Below are 22,322 nucleotides of genomic sequence, written 5' to 3' on the forward strand. Positions count from 1 at the left end.
TCTTTGTCCTGGGCTTACCGGGCAATGGTTTCAGCACCATTGTACTCTGCAGTTGTCATGCTGTGGTTTTACCCATCTTTTCAGCAGCTCTGCGGCCACCTTTGGAGGGATGTTAAATGCTCTGAGTGTGTTCATGTTGGCAAGTTGTTGGTATGCTGTGAAAATGCCCAATTTGAGGTACTGCTATGAGCTTTTCTCTGGAGGGAGCCTGATTTCTCCATTGCCTGTGTAGGTGATCTCCACATCTTGCCTGTGAAGTTCCCTCTCACTTCCTGCTTGCTCAAAAAGGCACATTGTGTTTCTGTTCTGGGAATTTTTCATGGGCTTGTTTTCCCCTGAATGCAGGAGCCCATAAGTTGATTTGGGTGGAACCAAAGCCAGCACAGGCAGATCTCTCACAGGACCCTGCAGATACCTGTGTCCTCATTTTGCCATTGCAGATTTGCACTTGCCATCAAAGTGCATGTTGTGTTTCCTTGTCCACACGACTCCTCACATGTGCATGGGGGTTTGTAAACAAAAATGGAATTGGCATCATGATGAAAAACAAGCAAATTCCTACCATGTGTCAATGTGTTTGCCCTGACTTCCCATCTGGGCTGGAATTCATAAGGCAGTTAATGAGCTTTCCACGTGACTGTGTTTTATGTACCCAAGCATTCTTTGATCTCTCACCCCTAGCTGTGGAAGTAAAGTCTCTGATTCTGATTGCCAGAACCCCCCTGATTGCTGCTGGAGTCATTGGTGGCCTCTTCATCATCGTCATCATGGGCCTGACGTTCGCCGTGTACGTGCGGCGCAAAAGCATCAAGAAGAAGAGAGCCTTGAGAAGGTTCCTGGAGACTGAGGTGAGCCTGGGCTGCTCCTCACAGGCTGTCTGGGGAGGTATCACGGCTGCTCTGCTTTCATATTAGACATGTTCAGGTCTTCCCTTAGCTGCAGAAATCCTTCTGCTTACTTGTGCAGACTAAACTGGTTCAAGGTGCTGGTTTACCGCACAAGTACAGATTCATGGCTTCTGAAGACCGGGACAAGTTTCCTACCTGATTTCTCAACTCCCATCCTGCTCTGCACTGAACTTCTATCCCAGTTCATCAGTACATTTAGCAGCTCTCATGCTTAACTATTACAGAGTTTCATTCTGGCCATATTTAGGTTGACTTTTAAGGGTAAAGTAAGTTCCTTCAGCAAGTTCTGGTACAAACTTCACACTTAAAGGCAGATGTTGTAACTTACTGTTGTTCCCAGTGCCTGCAATACCTTTGTAGTCCAGATTTTATCAAAATCTGCAGTCAAATTTTATCAAAATCTGGACTACAGATTTTGTAGTTTCAGATTTTGTAGTGCAGATTTTGTCAAAGCCTGTAATAATGATCAGTAGCAATAATGTATATTATCAAGCCAAGATACTCCACAGAGCTTAACCAATTGAAGTTCGCAGTTCTACTGGCAAAAGTATGTAGCAGAGCTATAGCAGAGTGCTGTCATGGCTCCATCCTGCTCTTTGAAGTGTCTTTAGTGAAGGGGGCAATCCAGGAAATATATTTAAATATAACATTAAATGTACATCTATCAGCTGCTGCAGTGGTGATTACTGCAATCTCCTCAGTCCAATATTTGAGACACTTTGCAAATGATGGTGTTTTTTAAATTAGGGTGCCCCTTTGTGAGATAATAAAGCTTGGAAATGCTGTTAGCTAGTGACTCTTTGATAAGGCATTATTAACAGTGCTGTTTTCTCTTCTGTTCCAAGGCTTCTGCTCCCACTCAACTCCACTGTAGAGCCTGGGAGTAAATGTTTTTTGCATCCCCAGTCTGTTTGCACAAGTATCTCCATGTTTGGCTAGAATGTGTTAATAGTTAAATACTGTTCAACTATATAGAAAGCTTGACAATACTCAATGCCTTTAGATGAATAAATCTTGCCGCTGTATCAGTTCATACTTAAGCATAAATTATTTTAAGCAGGTGGTTCTCCTTGCATTGACTTTGAAGTCCAGATTTCATTTTTCATTTGGTCTGATAAAAGCTGTGGCTGACAGTAGTCCTGAGGGACCAGGGCCCTCCTACTGAACATGTGAGGAAGCTGCTGTCTTGGCTGAGAAACTGAAGATTAAATCAGGAGCATCCTGAAATAAACACACAAGCAATTAGCTTTAGTTGAAGTCTCTCTTTCTAATTGGGGGCTGTAACAGAACTTACTCTTCCTGTAGATCGTTCTCCATCAAACCCTACAAGCCTGGTTTTAGATCCCCACAACACATCCCCACCTCTCCCTGCCATTCCTGTGTTGGTGGACTGTGGCACAGAACCTCTCTTCATCCTTCACAAAATGAAAATACAGAAGTGTGCTGCCAGTATGCCTAATTTTCTTTTACAGTAAACCTTTCTTTCAGGGTATAGATACTGAACATCTAAAGTGGGAAGGAGGAAAGAAATCACTCAACTTGTTGCTCTTTGGTTTTGTTATCTTTCCTTACTCGTTAATTGCCAGGTACTGGTATTTTTACCTGAACAAAACTAATTAGTTTGGTCAACTAATTAAGTAGTTCATGGTGCCCAAAGAGCTATAGAAGTAGATCTCAAACTGCAGAGCATGGTGCATTTAGCCTTGTAAACAGGCTTTGAAGTGCTGCATTGTTTTCAAACCAATTTGAGTAGGAGAAGCTCTGAATTATTTTCCTCATCCTGTGAAGGAACAAAATGTTTTTCGTGTGTTGTATTGAGTATTGTGCTCTACGTGTATTTTTAATTTAGTTTTAAAGAAGCATTTCTTTTCTGGCAGAGATGGTATGAGATCTAAGAGCATTTTTAACTGAATGTGCCATTGTGGCTCATTTACAAAGTTTCTTGGGACATCTTGAGCAAATTGTTTAATTGCAGTAAATTAGTGGCTGTTATAAATTAGTTGTCTGCTCTAAGGTGTTTTCTCCCTAAAGCTGTCTTCCTGTGTGGTAAAACAGAAGTTCAGAAAAATCATCCCTTCTTCAAAACAGAATAAGAATGTGATGAGCCGTTTAGTCCAGGCCATTAAAAAGAAATATGGCCAACTTAAAAGACACTAAAATGGGCAAAAATGGGATGTGGTACACTGATAATAAATGCTGTATTTCTGTCATGTAGAAAATATTTATACTGCCTCCATTATCAAAAGTCCTTGGATGTGTTACTCTGACACCAATTCAATTTGCAGTTCATAATTCCATCATGCAGTTTCTGGTGGAAATTACTGCGTTTGAGTGAGGACTTGCTTTATCAGGTCTTGTTGTATTGCACTACCACACACGGTTCTTACAAGGTTCTCTTGGTTTTGTGGCATTGCTTGTTTGCTTTCAAAGATGAAAAATCCCTCCAAGATTTAGCAGGGCAGAGGTCAATAGATCTCCACCACTGTCTTATCCCAGAATTTTCTTGGGTTTGTTGCTCTCAGTATAAACTTCTGATGGGTCTCCATGTTGAGCAGTGTTTGGTTTTCCTTGCAGCTGGTGGAACCCTTGACCCCGAGCGGCACGGCGCCCAACCAAGCCCAGCTCCGCATCCTGAAGGAGACGGAGCTAAAGAGAGTCAAGGTCCTGGGCTCTGGAGCCTTTGGAACAGTGTACAAGGTGAGAGCCTTCCCCACACAGCCCTGAGTGCCCTCTTTTACCTCTGGAGCAGGCAACTTCTGCATTGCAGCAGAGCAGCCCATCCCAGAGGTGGTTCCTGAGCCCTGCAGAGCAAGGACACTGGAACTGTGTGCAAAGAACTCATCTATTGTATTTGCAGGGAATGTCCCAACAAAGGAATGATGCATCTGACTCCATGTTCTCAGAAGGCTAATTTATTACTTTATGATACTATATTATATTAAAGAATGCTATACTATACTAAAGAATACAGAAAAGATACTTACTGAATGCTAAAAAGATAATAATGAAAACTCGTGACTCTTTCCAGAGTCCTGGCACAGCTTGGCCCTGATTGGCCAAAGAGTGAAAATAACTCACCCCAGAATCCAATGAAACAATCACCTGTGGGTAAACAATCTCCAAACACATTCCACATGAGCACAGCACAGGAGAAGCAAATGAGATAAGAATTGTTTCCCTTTTCTCTGAGGCTTCTCAGTTTTCCAGGACAAAAATCCTGGGTGAAGGGATTTTTCAGAGAATGTGAATGCAACACTCATCCTCAGCATCAAATGATGACATGCAAATATTATTTCTTGGTGAGCAAAGACATGTCAGCCCCAGTCATTTTTAAGTGCAAAAGGGCTACAAAGGCTGGACTGTCCTGCTGGCAAAGTGCAGCACCAAGATTTGCCCTTCTGTTTTTACCTAAGAGCATCTTTTATCATATTCCATCTTTTGGAAATGTGGATAAATGCTGTCTTTCATTTCACAAGTGTCACCTGGGTCTTGCAACAGCAATAACACCTAGTAAAAACAATGCCATTACCTAAACTGTAGCACTTCTTGTTTCTTCCATTTAAACAGAAAAAATTATTTATATCAGGGCGCTCTTTAACAGCTGGGGTGTGAGAGTGGAACCACAATGGAAAAAGTACTTCAATTAAGGAAGTATTTATTTTTTAAGATCTGTTGGTCATGTCCAGATCTCAGAGGGATGAAGTAGGGTTTTAGGGGGCAAGTCAAAGCAATTCCCCACCCTCTGGGAGCAGCCCAAGCCTGCCAAATCAAGGTGATAAGTCAGAGCATCTGCATTTGTCCTCAAAGAGGGGAGAAAAGGAAGGAAGCACAGAGCAGGTGGCTATAGCTACAAGGTGATGGAAATAGATTTATATACTTAGATGATAATAAAGTGATACAGATGGATGCCATGAGGTTGACAAAAACACAGCAGTAGTCAAGAGTGAAGGAAAAGTAGCCCAAAACAGTTGGTGAATTTTAATTTAAATTTTCTTTTTAGCCACCTAAGTTTTTGATTGTCAGGTATTAATTAATTAGACAAACAGCCCATAAATTTTTCACTCTAAATATATTATTCTCAGGGTGTTCTGTTCCTTCATGATGTTATGATCTGGTGATAATTGGTTTTGAGAGTTTACTGATGGCTTCAAATTTGGGCATCAGAATCCCAAATACAAATACAAATTTTTTTTAATTATATTTTTTTAAATTATTTTTGTAGAAAATACAAATTTTTGTTTAATTATATCCAAACCAGTATCAGAATTTTCTCAGTCACTAGAAAATGTGCATCATGCCATGCTGCCAGTGCTCTTTAGAAACCCTTTTGTGGACAAGAAAATCAAGGATATTTACTGATAGAAAATATTTCATTTTATATCAGAGTTTAGTTTTGATGTAAGAAGTAGTTTTACAGAATTTTTTTTTTATTTTGTAACTTTGTGCATTTTTCCTTTCTGAGTCCCACAACTGATCTGCATAATATGACAGAATTTGTCAAAAAGAACTGTATTAGTCTTCTTTTTTTCTTTTTCTAGGGAATCTGGGTCCCTGAAGGAGAAACAGTAAAGATTCCTGTGGCCATTAAGATCCTTAATGAGACCACTGGTCCAAAAGCCAATGTGGAATTTATGGATGTAAGTAAGACACAAGCAGTGTTTTTGGGTTTTGACAGGGGTGGTGTCTTTCTGTAGCCCACAGAGGTTTTAAAGACTAATTCCTGCCAGTTTTATTTCTTTATATTTAATTGTACACAATGCCTGGCAGGGTTGGGTTTTCCACTGCATGTGCCCCAAGATACTTGGAGTTTTCTAATAATTTAGTATAAGACTGAAAGTCCTCTGTATCATGGGCCAGATATTGTATCATTCTGTGGCATAAAAGCCATGGAAGAGAGAGGAGGAGTTGCAGGGGCTGATCTTCCCATGCATGCAGGTCTGTATTGGTGTAGAACTCCCAGGCACAGAAATTCAGCTCAGTTTTCCCCCACTTTGGTTTTCCGAGACTCTGGGAGCTGGCAGCAGCAGCAAAGCATAACAGGGAGAAAGGGAAAATTAAAATATTCCAGATTTAAAAGTCCTTTTGCTTTATTAATCTGAAATACCATGGATGAGAGGTCAAGATGGTAATTTCCATGAATGTTCTATGATCACAGAGGCTTTGCACTCAGTTTTCAGCTCTGTGTCAAGATCAAGGCTTACTGACACCATGAATCTTTATGTCTTATTCAGTGGCAATTTTTTGACAAGTCATAGAAATTTGCACTCTTTTTGTAGGTCCCTCTTGTGAACTTAAAAATTGCATGTGACTTTTAAGTCTTGCTGATCTGTTCAGTGTGTAGGCCTAATTTGTTAGCATTAATGAGACTGTAAGCCACAAGGAGAAGGTACTCCCATTATTGTATAGTCTATTCTTCCACCTGGAAGTGAACAGATATGTGCAGTTATGGATTTTTGTGTTTCAGACAGCTGTTTCATATCTGAATTCTCAGGCAGTTGAAGGAAGGCTGTGTAGAGGAAGGGATTTCCTGTGTTTTTTACAGCACTACACATTTATGTTGGTTAGATCATTTCCAACCTTGATGATTCTGTCATTCTGTGGTTCTATTGCATTCAGTAATCATTTTGCACAAATACTAAATTAAAAAGGCAGTTTTGGCACTGTTTAAAAGGAATTATTTGCACTAAAGGGATAACAAGTATTAGATATTTTTGCTTAATGGACAAAGAGTCTTGCTAATAATAGAGCTGCTCAAAGAGAGAAGAGGTGAACTGGATGTCAGTGGTCAGTCCATGATACAGACTCCAGCCTAAAGGTATTGTTATCACTATGTGGAACTGAGCAATTTGTACCAGCTCAGGATCTGACCCCTGATCTGACGGAGAAATAGCAGTAATATCTCCTCCTCTGATACTGATTAACCTTGAAGCAAAGAAAACATGAGGTCCTTGGTAGAAGGCAGAGTTGCTTGTGTGAGGTTTCACAGCTCAGCTTAGGTCAGATTAGTTCACTGGACCATTCTTGCCCCCAGTGTTTGCATCAGAACATCTGATAAATGGCTCAGAAATGAAGAGGCTTTTGGGAACTCTGGAGATTTTTGGCTGTACAGTTACAGTAGGAAAGGTTTCTCTTGAAATTAATAGTTTCTCCTGAGTCTCTGACCCAGTGGCTGCAAGATGAGAGAAAAGTTTAAGTTGTTTTGAGTTCTTGAGGTTAAAAATAACCCTTAAGTTGTTTTTAATCATCATAAAAAAGAATTAGACTTCATCATTAGTTGATACAAGTGGCAATAAGGAGAAATAAGGAGAAATAATATGTTTTCTATCAGTGCTGCTTTTGATATATGTGCAGTGGTTTGTAATTCTTTTCTGTACTGCATTGATGAAGATGATTAAATTTCATTCTTGTGAAATAATTGCTCATCCAATTATATAGAGGTTCTTGCCATCCTTCCCTCCTAAACCAGTTGTTTAGTTCCTGAAACAATACCTTTCAAAGAGAATGACTTAAGCATTATTTATTGTTTTAATGCAACTACTCCTCCCTGACCCAAAAAAGACACAGTTTTAAACAGTTAAAAAATGTAAGCTAAAATTTAAATTATCAGGACATAACTTAAATATCTTTCCCTGAAATGTAAGAGTGGAAAAAAAAGCATTTTAGTCATTGTCATTTCAAGACTTTACTCAGTATAAAACTGGATACTGTTTACTCATTTTATGAGGAAATGTTTAAATGTACATCTGAAAGCAGAATGCATTAGTTGTACTTCAGTAAAAAGATTGTTGTTGGTTAAAAGCATTTGTGTCATATTTTGAAAGGTATATAGGTGCCTAAATGCCACTGTGAGCAAGGTGGGGTTAATGCTTTCTTAAAAAGGGTCTGCCAGTGTTGGTAGTGAATGGGAAGAGGAGGTTAGTGGGAAGGTGTCATTACATGAGTCACACCCTTGGCTTTGTAGGTGTGCTTTTGTCACCAGTTACTTCTTCCTGGGTTAGGAAAGGCCTTGTACCTGTAAGCAAAAGTTAGCATTCCTCTTGGAAAGGCTCTGGAGAATGGAAAGCCTTTGGTAAGCAGCAGTTTGTGTGCAGAGGGAGTACTTGGATCACTTCAGGGATGTGGATGTTAGTGGCACTGCCCATCCGATAGACCTGCTGAAAACTTCTGATGCTGGCAGAATGTGAGTCTAAAAGGGCTCTGGGAGCTCCTGAAATTCTGCTGCACATTATGCTGAAGGAGTAAAGCAAAACAATTCACTCCTGGGCTGTCATTTCAGCAGCCTGCAGCCCTGCTAATGGAGCAGTAATGACTGTAAGGATATAATATCTGATGGCAGCTCTGCTGCTCTGGCCAAGCACCTCCCATCAGGAGATGATGAATTGGCCATCATCCAAAAGCACAGCCCTTATTTTGGATTTTTCTTGAGGGAGCCACAGCAGAGTCTCTTTTCCATGTTTTCTCCACCCATTTACAGGTAGCCCTTTCCCTTTGCTCCCTGTGTTTGTCCCTGGATTTATCACTGCACTAGGTCTGTGTCTGCTGCAGCAATACAAGAATCTGCTAAGTAGCCTGGACCAGGACAGAGCCAGACTGCCCAGGAGGCCTTCTCTGGATTTATTTTCACCACACACAGGTTGACATTACTGTTTTGTCAAATATAGGTTTACCCCATTTCCCAACATGCTTCTGAGTGTGTGTTGTGTCTGGGATAATGCCTAAAGGATTTTCCCTTCAGCATGGTTATGTGCTTAAGTTGCAGGGCAGAGTTTCTGCTCTGGCTGGTCCCCAAAAGGGGCTGGAGTTTGAATTCAGAGTGCAAGAATTCTGCCTGCAGCTGGGTCTGGCAGGGAGTCACCAGCAAGAGCCAGGGGCATCAGGAGGGAGCTCAGTCCTGCTCCTCACCCTAAGGCTGGGAACAGAATTTATCATGGTCCTGAGTTTTGTGGAGGAAAGACATTCTTGTGGTGATGAAAACAGCCAGATGTGCAGCTGAGAGGCTGCTTAATAGCAGAACAGGGACTTACAATTTCACTTGGGAAAACAATTTCACCTCCTCAGCCTCAATTTGTTTGACTGTTATGATTGTCTGATAAGTAACCATTGGCCTGGTCAGATGGTTTAACATCAGCCCAGATACTCAACTGACAATTTAATAAATTCTAGAGACATGCTGCAGTTGGAAAGCATAGCAAACAGCCTTTGAGGCTGAAAACTTGTCGTGGGGAAACAGCCAGTTGGTGAGGGTCTTTCCTCTAAGCTTGATGTTTCCAGGATGTAATCCTATGAGCTGTGGTTGTGTCCAGGATTTTGATCCACTTACAAGTTTAATCTATCCTCCCTGAGTTTAAATGCTCCATTATCTGTTAGAATATAATTAGAGGCTGCAAGCACAAGTCAGCATCCACAGAGTTCCTTGGGAGTCCCTGAGCTCATTGAGATGAAGACAGTTTGACTGATGGTGGTCAGCTGATATTGGGCCAGAAGCTAATAATAGAAGGCAGTGCTGCTTAGCTAGGTGAGAAAGTTAACTTGGGAAAAATTAAACTGAAGGCTTTGGGATTTATGGTTGGAAATAAATTTCCCATTCTCATTTGTTTCCTAGTAAGAGAGCTTCAGAGGCAGTTGGTTTCTTTTATGGTTTTATAATTAAGATCTAGAGGCTTCCTGGCTTGGTCTGTGCTCGCTGCAGTTGCTGCTGTCTGCAGTGGCAGCACTTGGAGTGTGGGAGGACATTTGTCACACCAAGTGCAGAGGTGGTAAGTGACAGTGACCTCCACCAGACATGTAGCAAGCAAATTAAAGCTGCATGTAGGGGACTGACACCCACATCTTTTATTTATGTCTGGCCTAATGAACTAAATGAATAAATCACTCAGATGTGCTGCAGAAACAGCTTTTTCTAAATTGTATGCCTGTCTTACAGTAAAGACAAGCCCTCAGCTTGAGGATATCAATATCAAACTTATCTTCAGTTCAGAGGATTGAAGATAAAATATCATGTAGCTGACTAGAGAATTCTTTCTCCTGTTCAGCTGAAACCCTACAGAGATATTACGGATAAGCTTGCTTTGTTTCCTCAAGTATGTCTGGATGGAAAGTATAGCTAGCTAGTCAGGTGAAGAAGGTGAGAGAAGACTTCACTTTTCTTGGTTTCCACTGATGGCTTCAGACATAGGAAGGTTCGAGGCTGAAGCTTTTTGGTTCTTTGCTTGGCCCACGGTGACATTCATAGATCCCTTGAGGCTACAGACACAGTCTGATACACAATTCCTCAGCTGATACAGCTGCATTTGCCCTCAGCTTCTTTGTAAGATCCTGCCTTATGTGACTATGAGGGTGACTGGTTAAAAAATTTTTAGTATTTCAAAAATTAAATATAGCTACATATCTTTTAGTATTAGTATATAGTAATATAAGTTAAATATTTTTTAGTATTCTGTGTACACATCATGCTCCTGCCCAGCCCAGTGTTTGGTCCAGGTCTTCAGCAGACCATGTAGATGCTCCTGAAAGTCTGAAAAGACATTGCTGCTAGCAGTAGTTGGATTCAGACATTCCACTGACTGCCTGGCTGCTTGGGAAATACACCAGAGTTAATCCTGAATCTCATTGAAAGGGCAGGTTTAGGATCAAAGGAAATCCTTTATGGCAGCAGTGAGACATTTTTCCTTATCCCCTTCTGCTGTCATTTCTGGGCACATCCTCCTTTCCAGCTGTGTGTGAGCACTGCCTGGCTCTGTGCTCCACTGCAGCTCAAACAGGTTTTCACTCCATCGTGTCAAGCTGCAGGAGGTGGGGAGCAAGGGGTGACATTAACCCCTGTGATTGTAGGAGTTTTGGACATAACTCCTGTGATTTTTAGGAGTTTTGGACATAACTCCTGTGATTTTTAGGAGTTTTGGACATAACTCCTGTGATTTTAGGAGTTATGGACATAACCCTTGTGATTTCAGACCTCCTTTTGTGCACCTGCCCCTCCTCCCCACTGGTGCACACTGTGAGTGTGAGCAGAGACACTTAGAGGGGAGCTCTCCCTATCAGTCCCAGGCACAAGGGCTCACTGGGATGGCAATTACAATTTCCAGCTTGTCCAGAGATCCAGATGCCAGAAATCCAGCTGTCCTTGAGAATGCTGCATACCATGCACAGGCCCCCAGAGTGCTCAGCCTCTGCAGAAGCTGGAAATCTGAGCTCTGATGAAGGTTAGCTGCTTTTAGTCATCTGAAGATTAACTGTTTCAAGGCTACATTTCTGTTATTTCCATCTGAAGCAATAATTTTTCTTTAAAATTGGCTTCAGTGATTTTCTCCTCCATGGTGTTTGAGGGTAAGATGTGTGTGTGTGTGCAGGGGGGTTTAATTTTCCATATGCAGGAGCATGTGGCTGTGTGGTGAAAGTACATACACAGAAAAGATGAGGTGCAAGCACAGACAGACAAGCCAGGCTGCTTGGAAAAGATTCTGCTGGTATAACACTCTAACTGGAAAATGCAGTGAGGGAAAGTGAGTTTGCTTGCTGCTGGTGATGGGGGAAATCTGAGCCCTGCTGAAATCCATGGGAGCTGTGAATTGGCCAGTGAATTCAGCAGGGCCAGACCTCACCTCAGAGTAATCCTTCCAAGAAGTCTGCACAGGTTTAAGGAGGAATCCCATGCTTTAATGAGGGACTGACATTAGGAGCTACTCCTAAATGAGTCAGGAAGTGCATTTAGATGCTCTTTGTTATGGCAATTGCAGAAGTCCTTATTTCAGCTTTGCAATGCTTTGTGATGTGGAAACCCTGCATTGGGTTGGGTAAATCTGTGCATGGTAAATCTGTGTGTGGGAGTGTTCATTTATTCACAAGGAAATATAGCTGTGGATTAACTGAAAGTATTAAAGAATCTAATCAAATTCAAATATTGAATTTGCAATATCAAATGCAAATATTTTAGCTGTAAAGTGTGTATGTGTAAAGGAAACATTTTGAACTGGGATTTTGTATTATACTCTCTATTTCAATACATAAGGCACCCCAATCACAGGGTTGGTACTTATTTCCTTGGCATGTACTTTTGGGCTTGGTTACTGGAACATGAAGTGAGTTATTTGCTTGGCTGTATATGTAATTGTTCTGAAGGTCAGGATCAGAGTTGCTAGTGCTTTATGAGGACACAGTAGGGGAGAGGTCTTTTGAAAAGTGTTTAGAAATTGAACAGGCAAAGGATGGGAATATTAAAAAAAAATAAATGCAGAGAGGTGGTGCTGTGAGTATCATAAGTGGTACACAATAGTTTAATTAGGGGACTTAATCAGGAGCTAATGTGATTTGTATTTTCACTATGAGTTTTCTGTTGGTCTCAATACCATGGAGGTTTTTTTCCTTGGCACTGTGCTATATATTTCCACCCTTCACCATGGGTTAGATCTGGGCCTGAGTCAGAATGCTCTCCTCCAGCTTCTTATCTTCCCTGGACTTATATGCTTGTATCTGGATTGGGCTTTTAGGAGAGTAATCTTAGAGGATTCAGTAAAAATTTCCATTGAATTCTGGGGACTCATCCCAAGAGGATATAGTGCCTGCAGGTGTGGGGCTTTTCATCTGCACAGCCAGTGCTTAAACAGAGGGGTGTTTAAACCAGTGTTTAAACAGAGGGGAAATGTTCCTCTGCAGGCACAGACCCTGCTGGAGTGGAAGGCTGTAGCTCACAGGCTTGTCATTACAAACAGGAGAAAGAGTTTTCCTTAAACAGCAGCAAAGGGGATACTGGGATTCTTCTCACAGTCTTGCTGAGATTCAGATGCAAAGTGCAGAAATAAAAGTGACAAAACATGGTAAAATTATTAAATTAAGGAAAATAATGTCTTTTAGTAATGCTTGATATGTTATGAGAAGAGGCTGACACAGATACCCAGTTTTAAAGCAGATTTTGTCACTGAAAACAAGGTGGCAATTGTTGCCTTATCACTAAAATTGAAAACCTGTGGTTAAGAAAGAGCTTTGCATTCTTTCTCTGTGCCTCCAGCTCCTATTAGCAATATAAAACAGGCACATGTTAATGTTTAAGTTCCTAAAGGGCACTGTGTATGCCAGAATGTTGCCAAACTGCTAAAAAATGCAGGGTTTTATGGGACCCCTGTTAATAAAAGAGAGGTACTGTTTCCACAAGCTTAACTGTAATGCATCCCAAACAAGCCATCACTGGTTTGGGGTTAATGGCTGATCTAATGAGCTGCCAAGTCAACTTAAAGGGAGAACAAGGCTTTTTATGTTGTAAGGAGAAAAAAAATCCATATATCCATACAAATGATGATGCTGTGACCATTTTTAATAGGAATGTAAGGGTATAGAAGCACAGGCTTATAGGAGCTGAATTTCAAGTATCACTGTCAAAATCCATTTTCCCTCCAAATACTGTAGTTTGTACTTCTCCCTCAGTGCTTTGTTGCAAATAACCCCTCAAAAAATTGTTTTCTGTGCCTCAGCACTGATCCAGACATTTCTGATGCATCAGCAACTGTCAGAGATTTCTAAAAATAATTAACATCTGCTTGCATTAATATTGTACCTATTATTTACAAGAGACAATCAGATATTCCTATTGCTGCTCATGATGGAAGAAATAATACAGAAGAAGTTGGTTCCTGACTTGCTGATAATATTCTGCCAAGACTTTTGAGATATCAGTGCAATAATTGGGATAAACAGATCCGTTTGAGATCACACTGGGGCTGGCAGATGCTGGTTGGAAATGCCTGGTCCTTCTCTACTGAAGCTGTAGCTCCAAAATTAAAGAGATTTTGCAGAGCAATATTTTCCATACTAACTATGATAGTGCTGCTTCTTGTTGTGGTAATGCAGCATTTCTTGGACCTGATGAAAGTGTGGTGAGATTGTCCCTGCCCTGAAAGATGTTCAGTCAAGACAGACACAACAGATGAAGGGGAGAGGAATAATTATTACTACAGCAGTTTATACTTGGAACTCTGAATTGCAACACAGATCCCATAACCTCTGAGAAAATTACTTAATTTTTAAAATTGATTTTTAATTATCTTCAGGTTTAAAATTACCTTAGGATGTTTATGTAGACAAGCAAATACTATGTGAGGGGGTTTTTTTCAGACAAAGCTGTTTTATCAGTTGAGAATGTGTTTAAAATGTTGTTTTCATTAGCTTTTTCCTAGATCAGGTGTTTTAAAGATGGTGAATGGTACTTGATACATAAAGCAAATTGTCTATTCGCACCAGGAGAGGGAGAATAGGTATTTTTCCCTCTTAGTTACTTGCAAGGTGAATGCAAGTGTATTCTGAAGGTTTCTGCTTCATCTAGAATACCAGGCTTTTAATTACAGAGGTGAATAAGCATTGTTCAAAATAAAATTGCATAGGTTTCTCATAGGCCAGGGCTTGTCTTTATCCTTGTGCTTTACATGACAAAGGACACAGAAATGTTTAAGGAAGTATGATTGTGTGGATTTTGGAGCTGTGCTGACAAATTGCAGCTTGGAAGGCTCTCCTTGATCGGCTTGCTCAGGTAAATTCTGAGACCTGGAGCAGGGCAAAGGTAGGAAACAGCTGAGGTGCAAAGAACAGTTTATCTGATTATCTGAGTTATATTATCTGAGAGATAATCTGAGTTTATCTGATGGAAATGTAAGATCTCAATGAGGCAGGGGAATGTGGGGCAGGGCCTGGCTACAGGCAGTTCCTAGGGCTGTGATGGACTGAGCCATGTCAGTGGATGCGCTGGATCCATTTGGAAACATTCTCCAGTGTCAAGGATACTTTGCCTGGCTGGGCAGTGCCCTTTGAAAGAGTTCAGTGGGATTTTTAGTATGCATAGAAACAGAATTTAGTTTCTTGTTTTCTGAAGCTGTGCAAATTGTTTTGGTTTTTTTTAGATGAAGTCTTGTTTGTTTAGATCAATAGCTAGAGTCACCAGCTAAAAACACAAGTCCCTCTGAAAAGCTATTTTAAAAACCAAGGCATTTGGAAAAAAAGGTATTTGGACTGAGCAGAGAAAATAAATTTCCTTGTTGGGATTGTTTTCTTGGCAAAATATTGAACAAATATTTCTTGATAAAACATTTATTAACTTGCTGAAACTCAAAGGAAGAGTTTCTGCTGAAGCTTTTCAATGGGAGATATATTCCAGTGAATTCCTCAGCCAGAAGATGTGTTTTGAAATGTGACAGTGATTGAAGCACCTGGTTTTATCACATTCTGAATGAACTCTGGTGAATTCCTCCTTTGAAGTAATTTGTTGTTTCAAAATTCAGACTATGTTATTAGGCAAGAATGTTGTCAAGTCCAAGTTGGAATGTTAAACGTTTTGTGCATGTGGTTAAGTTATGGGCAGCAGGGAACCATTTTCCAGAGCTAGGCCATCTCTGAGGGTCTGAATGCTGTGTCCTGCCTGGGTTTCAGCAGGGGTGGGAGATGTGTCTGGTTGCTCTGTGATAAATCTCTTCATCAGCTGAGGGGTGCAGATGGAACTGAAACTCCAAACCAAAAGAAAATTTATTGATGCCAGCGTTAATGGCAAACTCTCAAAGTGTTCAGGACCTCCAGAAAACGCCTTAAACCACACTGTGTCACCTTCTAAATGTTTGTAGCTCCACTCAAACTTGCAAATTAGCCCTCTGCAAAAACGTGGGTGGTATTTCTCTCAATGATGTGCTGCAGCTTTCTGGGGCTTTGGCATTTCACTGGCTCAGAATTCCTCTAGAAGTGACCAAGGAACTGACAAGCGATGGTGTTTTGAACATCATCTTTGATCCCAGTAAAGTGATCACACCATGGTGGTGTTGGGTCTTTCAAAGAAACAAAAATGTGAAGGCATGCAACAGGGAATAGCTGGATTAATTATATGAAACCATACTTCTGCTTTATAAAAGCCATGTCAAATAGTAATGGTGATGGTTTAGGAAGGCTGATGGTGAAACAGCTATGGATACTTTTTCCTGCTTTTTATTAAATGTCAGCCTCTTGACTGCTGATCTTGGCAGTAAGATGCAAAATAGGTGCTGGCAGACAAAATCTCCACAGTGTGGGTGGGATTAGTGCTTTGTAATCAGGCTGCAAGTGCACCCTCCCTCAGAGCTGAAAGTCAGCTTGGCATGGCACATGCACACAGCTGCTCTGGGTATGTCTCTAGCACTGACTTCGTCACAGTGGTAGTGCCTTGAGCTTCCAGGTTTCCTTATAGTTCACAGAATCACAGCCTGAGCTAGGCTGGAAAAGAGATCATCTTTGAGATCATCAAGTCCAATCTATGACCTAACACCACCTTATCAGCTAAACCATGGTACTGGGAGCCACATCCAGTCTTTTTTAAACATTATCAGGGACAGTGACTCCACCACCTCCCTGGGCAGCCCATTCCAATCCTCAGTCGCTTTTTCAGTGATTTTTTTTCCTGATGCCCAGCCTGAACTTCCCTGGCACAGCCTAAAGCTGTGTCCTCTCATTCTGTTGGTCATTGCCTGGTGAAAGAGCCCAACCCCACCTGAGCACAGGCACCTTTCAGGAGATGTGCAGAGTGATAAGGTCACCCCTGCGTCTCCTTTTCTCCAGGCTGAGCACTCCCAGCTCCCTCAGTGGTTCCTCACAGGGTTTGTGTTCCCAGCCCCTCTCCAGCCTCGTTGCCCCCTCTGGATGTGCTCCAGCCCCTCAAGGTCCTTCCCAAGCTGAGGGCCCAGAGCTGGACACAGCACTCAGGGTGTGCCCTCACCAGTGCCCCGTGCAGGGCAGAATGAGCTCCCTGCTTCTGCTGGCCACACCATTCCTGACCCTGGCCAGGAGCCATTGGCCTTCTTGGCCAGCAGGGCACTCTGCTGGCTCATGTTCAGTCAGTACCCTCAGGTCCCTTTGTGCCTGGGCACTGGCCAGCCACGCTGTCCCCTGCCTGTAGTGCTGCAGGGGTTATTGTGGCCAAAATGCAGGACTTGGCACTTGGATTGTTAAAACTCATCTTTCTGGACTCTGCCCATCCATCCAGCTGTTCCAGGTCCTTCTGCAGAGCCCTCCAATAGATCAACATAATCCTCCAGCTTGGTGTCATCTGCAAATTTACTGATGGAGGACTCAATCCCCTCATCCAGATGATCAGTGAAGATATTAAACAGAACTGATCCCTGGGGGACACCACTGGTTCTTCCTGTGCCTGGAGTTTCCCTGGCAGTATCACTTAAAAAGAGCCTTTTCCACTTTTTTTTCCCAGACAGCGGCAAGGCTGTTGAAAAGCACATTCACCCCAGTTGGCCTTGTCAAAGTGTGCTCTAAGAAATGCTGGGAAAAAAATGTTTGGGTTTTGATTTGTAGAGTCCTATTAGCTGGATAGTTCCTTTGGAAATGCAGGATCTGTGATACCAGGCTGTCTTATAAGCATAATTAATGATGTTGAGATGGTGGTAATTCACAAAAGAGGATAAAAGCATGACATAAATTATTATTTCACCCTCTTTGGAGCATTTCAAATTAGATCACTTATAAAATAGGCACTCCCTCCTGCAGTACTACAAGTTTGAATGGTGTTTGTCTACAATGTTTTGCTTGAGTTCTGTAAATTCAGGGAGATTTTTCTTGCATCCACACAGGCAGAAATGAAAACTATTAATTACAGTTTTATGTATAGATTTGACTGAGGTGTTTGTATTGGTGGCAGGCAGCCACTCATTGAAACATGTTTGGTTTGGGAGTTCTTTGGCTTGCCCTGACAGATGCCAGGACCTGAGCACGGCCATACATAAAAGATCTGACATTGTATTTGCTCTGGGGGTTATCGCAGATGCCAACATTTTATCAACATGAAAAAAAGAGTCATTATGATTATAATGTTACATATGTATTACCCTGACAGCAGGGTGCCCAAATCTTGTGGAAATCCAGGGGGGAATTTAGCTGAATTTATTGCCAAGGAACATAAATGCTTTAGATCTTTAGTTGTCAGCAATCCCACCCACACCTGCCATCCCCATCCTGCCCTTTGAGGGCCATGGGTTGTTTAAAGGCTTTTTAAGGAGGTTCTAATCTTCAGGAGCAGGAGGTAAAAGAAGGTAGGGAAGAAAAGGTGGGAGGCAGAGCTGTAGAAACTTAGGAGGAAATCACAGGCAGAGCAATGTGGATGTGACACAGGGAGCAGGAGGCAGCTTCTGAGGACTTCTGTGGAGTCAGGTGAAAAAAATCTCCCAGTGAACCAGTCAGTCCAATGAAACTCCCCATGTTCAAATACCATCCCTGTGCAGTACCCAGGTCCTGAGTGTGAGGTTCTTGTGCAGCTGAATACAGATGAGGGAAAGATGGAGATGAGTCTGATTTGAATTCTCTGTTGTGAGAAATTAAATACCAGGCAAAAAAGTAGCTTTGATTAAAACAATTCTTAGTGTTGATTATACACTTGATGAAATTAGGCTTTAATCTGATGCTTTATCCCTTTAAATTGATCCTGAAGAAGGAATGTGTGATTATAAAGTCAAGCTTTTCAGTGATACCAGAAAAAATCAAAGCAATGCCTGACGACTGTTCAGAAAGGAGTGAGAACTTGATAGTTTGGGTTTGTTTTCATTCTAGAGACCTTGCCATCACTCATCCTAAATCAAAAATCAAAGCAATAACTCCCTCCTTTGGAAAGGCATGTGCAGCCAAGGCTGATATTCCTTTAAGCTCAGTGGTAATGTCTGTTTACCCTCCTCTTTAAAATGATGGCTTTGTTAGACTGCATGGTTACAACTTCAAATATTTTTGCTAGTTGCATCCAAATAGTAAGAAACAAATCACTTTGGACAGACTGCTCTGAAATAATGATGTGTGTCGCAGGCTGTAAGCAAAACATTTGTCACAATGACATAATATTTTTGCTGTTAAACCACCTACTTCTGATCTCCAAGGTGGGAATCCCCAGAATGAAACCCACCATTACTTGTCCTGACAACTTTCAATTGGAACAATTCGGGTTGCTGAGGTCTTTGGCTATTATGCATAAAAGTGAATTGAAAATGGGCTAGGTTTTGCTTTTCTCATCACCATGATCATATTTTCAGGGCAAGATTGACAGAAATGCTGGTGGGACCTGTTCCTGGTCAGATGCTTGATGGAAAATCTACACTTGGTTTGTTGTGCACTAGAGGCCTGTTGTTTTAGAGCTGAAGTTCCTCCTCTGCTAACTCAGGCTGTGATTAATTAGGAGACTTAATTGGCCCAAAGCAGGGAGAAGGAGCAAGCATGTGCTGTGGGAGTCCTGCAAAACTTATCCCCTACACTTGCAAGCATTTGAGCATTAATTATCAGCACCTGAGCCCTGTTGGAGTCAGCATAGTGATCCACGCTCTCAGTGTTTTCAGGACAGGGATCGCAGTGCTGCTTTCTTTTCCTGATTTATTTTATGTTGCTCCAAAATACAAAGTGAGCCAGAATTGCTTCTGTAAGTGCATGAATGTGTTTATTCCTGCATGAATAGACCTAGTGCTTCTCTGATGTGGGCAGGAGGGTTTCACTCAGCAGTCTGAGAGTATGACCTTCAAGAGAGAGAGCTTTCACATCCCTGATTTGTGCTAGTTTTGGGTGTTTGGAGGAAAGTGGGGCATCTCTCTAATGCATTTGAGTCACATGGGGCAATGGCTGGCTTTTGAATTCAGTGTCAACAAGGCAGGCAGTGCCTGTGAGCAGTCAGTCAGCCTGGTGCCCTGTGTGCTGTGCAAGTGCTCTGACAGGCAGGGCAGTCTCAGAGGGGTTGCCTGCTCCGAGAGATGCAGCCCATTTAAAGACACATCACAGCTGCAGGAAAGGCTCTCAGCAGGGAGAGAGCAGCCAGAGACCAGCTCTGATGGTGGGCAGGGGAGAGCACAGTGCTCCAGGGCTGTGCCATGCCTGGCTCCTCACCAGGCTGCAGGACACTGGCCTGGGGCCATCTTCTGCTCATGGCACTGGCTGGACAGGAGTGAAGTGAGCGGCGCTTGTCTGGTGCTGTTTCCATCACATTTGTGCATGAACAGGCTGCAGGGTGTGGTCCCTGAAGTGGGATTTTTATTTTTTATTCTTAGTTTTAATCCTGGAGTAATGGCTCACCTGACAGATGGATTTCCAGAACTTTCTGAGCTAAGCTAGTGTCACTAGTATTTAATGGTGCAGCACACTTGTACTCCAGTGTAAGTATGCAGTGAGTCCACTGACTACCCTGTGAAGCTCTGCATAAGATCCTCATTGAAAACTGAACTCAAGCTCAAATCTCTCACATCCAAAAAAATATGAAGTCCAACACCACCCCTTCAAAACCTGCAGCCTCCTTAATCCTGAGAGTTTATCCTGGCTCTGAGAAAATACATGCAAGCAAGGCTCATAGTGTGACCACCTCTGTTTGGTTACATAGAGAGGTTCCTAAATGTGGAAAATGAGGATTCCTAAATGTGAAAAACACCAATCACTTGTTTTTTAAATTTTTAAAAGTTTATTAGTAATAAAATGGTTATAAAAATAGTAATATAATTAGAGTAATAAAAGTTTGAACAATTGAGATTAGGACAATATGAGACAATAGAAACAAAAAGTTACAGATTTCTGGGGCAGCAGGAACCTGAAAAAGGAGCCCCATTAACAGAGGATTAACCCTTAAAAACAATAACCTGTTGAATATTCATACACCTCATACATGATGCATAAATTCCATTCAAACACAGGATTCTGTCTGGTCAGTGTCAACTTCTTCCTCTGAATCCTAACAGCATCTTCAGGGCTGAGCAAGCTAGGAAGTTCATTTCTCCTGATAAGAGAGCAATAAATTTTTTTTTCTCTGAAAGATTTAGGTGTCCTGTGGCTGCTATCTTGCTGCAAGTCCTTTCTTTAAAAAAAGTATCTTAGATAGCATAGTTTCTATTTTAACATTGTTACAACCTAAAACTATATTTAACACAACACTTAAGAGAATTAATACAGCATAACTTTCTAACATAACACATATAATATTCATTTTCATATTTGCAAAAAGCCAATCATAAAATAATTTTTCACACTAAAGCAAAACAGGCCTGGAGGGAGTTGCAAGGAGATGGTGTTAATGCAAAACTCTGGCTAACAGCTCATTAAACCCCCTGAATGACAGGGCTTTTGGACCTCTAGTTATTTCCTGCTGTGCCAAATTCAGCATTTCTCTGTAGGAAAAGCAGTTGGGCAGGTGAGTGTGAATTCAGGATCTAGATGTGAACCTCCTGCACGTTGTGCAACGACCTCTGATGAACCTGTGCTTCTGTAAGCATTCACCTTACTCTATGCTTGGAGCATGTACTGAAAGATTATTAATTTATTTTAATACCTCTGTTTATTTGCTCCCGAGTCCTGCTTCTCCAGAGAGAAGTTGAGACAATGTTGTGCACAACCTGGGGGTGTCCACTGTGTCCTGGGAGGTTGCAGTCACCTTTTTCCTCAGGAACACTGGCCCAAGCCAGGCTTGGGTGTATAAATCACAAGAATTGAGCTTAAAGGAGCAGTAACACACCCAGCTGAGAAGGGAAAGAAGAGAGGAATGATGAGTGTAACATGATTTCTTTACACAGAATAGCATGTCTGAGAAGGGTCGGACTGGGCTGAACATGGAAGGCTCAACTGAAGTCACCTGTGGTGAGGCTGGGGGGACACAACCATGGCCCTGCCAAGCTGCCTGCAGCTTTAGCTGTCTCCTGAAAAATTGTTTGAAGCACAGCAGTGCTGTAGGGCCATGAGAGCAGCATCCTGCATGGGCAGTGCAGAGGAAATACAGCAATGGGTGTCACTGTCATAGCACCAGTGTGGGCATGTGTGTTGTGAAATGTATTTCTGTGCTGTCTCCTAGCCATAGACCTCACAGGCTGAGTCAGCTACCACCTAAACAATTGGTAAGACCTAGCAGACAAACAAAAGGCTTTGAAATATATTAAATGCTGGGCTGTGATTGGATCTGCCCTGCAGCAGGTCAAAGGTGCATTCCAGAGAGATGTTTGCCCCAGCCACTGGAAGAATTGTAAAATTAATGTTAAAAGTAGTGTATTCAGTGTAGTATCTCTCATGTTAGCTCAACTATGCTTTCAGAAAAATGCACAGTGTACTGTGAAGTCAGCTTTAAGTACATTTACTTACTCAACAATTATTTGCAAAAACAGGCATGGAGTTGTTCTTTCATCTTTTGTTTTGCTTTGTTAGAGGGCATTTTATGGCAGGAACATTTAGAAGCAAAAGGTCAGGAAAAGATATTTCCCAGACTTTGTGCTTACTTAACTCTTTATCAGGTGAATATCTTCATCTGCTTAAAGAAGAGCAGTAACATTTACTCTGGGCTTGCCAAAGTGGGGAAGCAGATCTGTGATGCTCCCCTTGAACAGGGGATGTGAGTGTGTACTAATGAATAAGGGCATGAGCTGAAGAGATTGTGCCCTGGGCTACCTGGGTGGAAATAAATGTTCAACA

General features: G+C 41.8%; 1 protein-coding gene across 2 annotated transcripts in view; it reads left to right on the plus strand.

Moving 5' to 3' along the window:
* ERBB4 (erb-b2 receptor tyrosine kinase 4) overlaps window positions 1–22,322 on the plus strand; it is a 579,112-nt gene that overhangs the window by 460,230 nt on the left and 96,560 nt on the right. For both annotated transcript variants that reach the window (XM_074548046.1, XM_074548047.1), the window contains exons 17-19: window positions 716–848; window positions 3,483–3,605; window positions 5,447–5,545. In XM_074548046.1, coding sequence (XP_074404147.1) covers window positions 716–848; window positions 3,483–3,605; window positions 5,447–5,545 — 355 coding nt within the window. The remainder of the gene's footprint in view (window positions 1–715; window positions 849–3,482; window positions 3,606–5,446; window positions 5,546–22,322) is intronic.

The sequence above is a fragment of the Zonotrichia albicollis genome, chromosome 10 (assembly GCF_047830755.1).
Source record: "Zonotrichia albicollis isolate bZonAlb1 chromosome 10, bZonAlb1.hap1, whole genome shotgun sequence".
Classification (NCBI taxonomy): domain Eukaryota; kingdom Metazoa; phylum Chordata; class Aves; order Passeriformes; family Passerellidae; genus Zonotrichia; species Zonotrichia albicollis.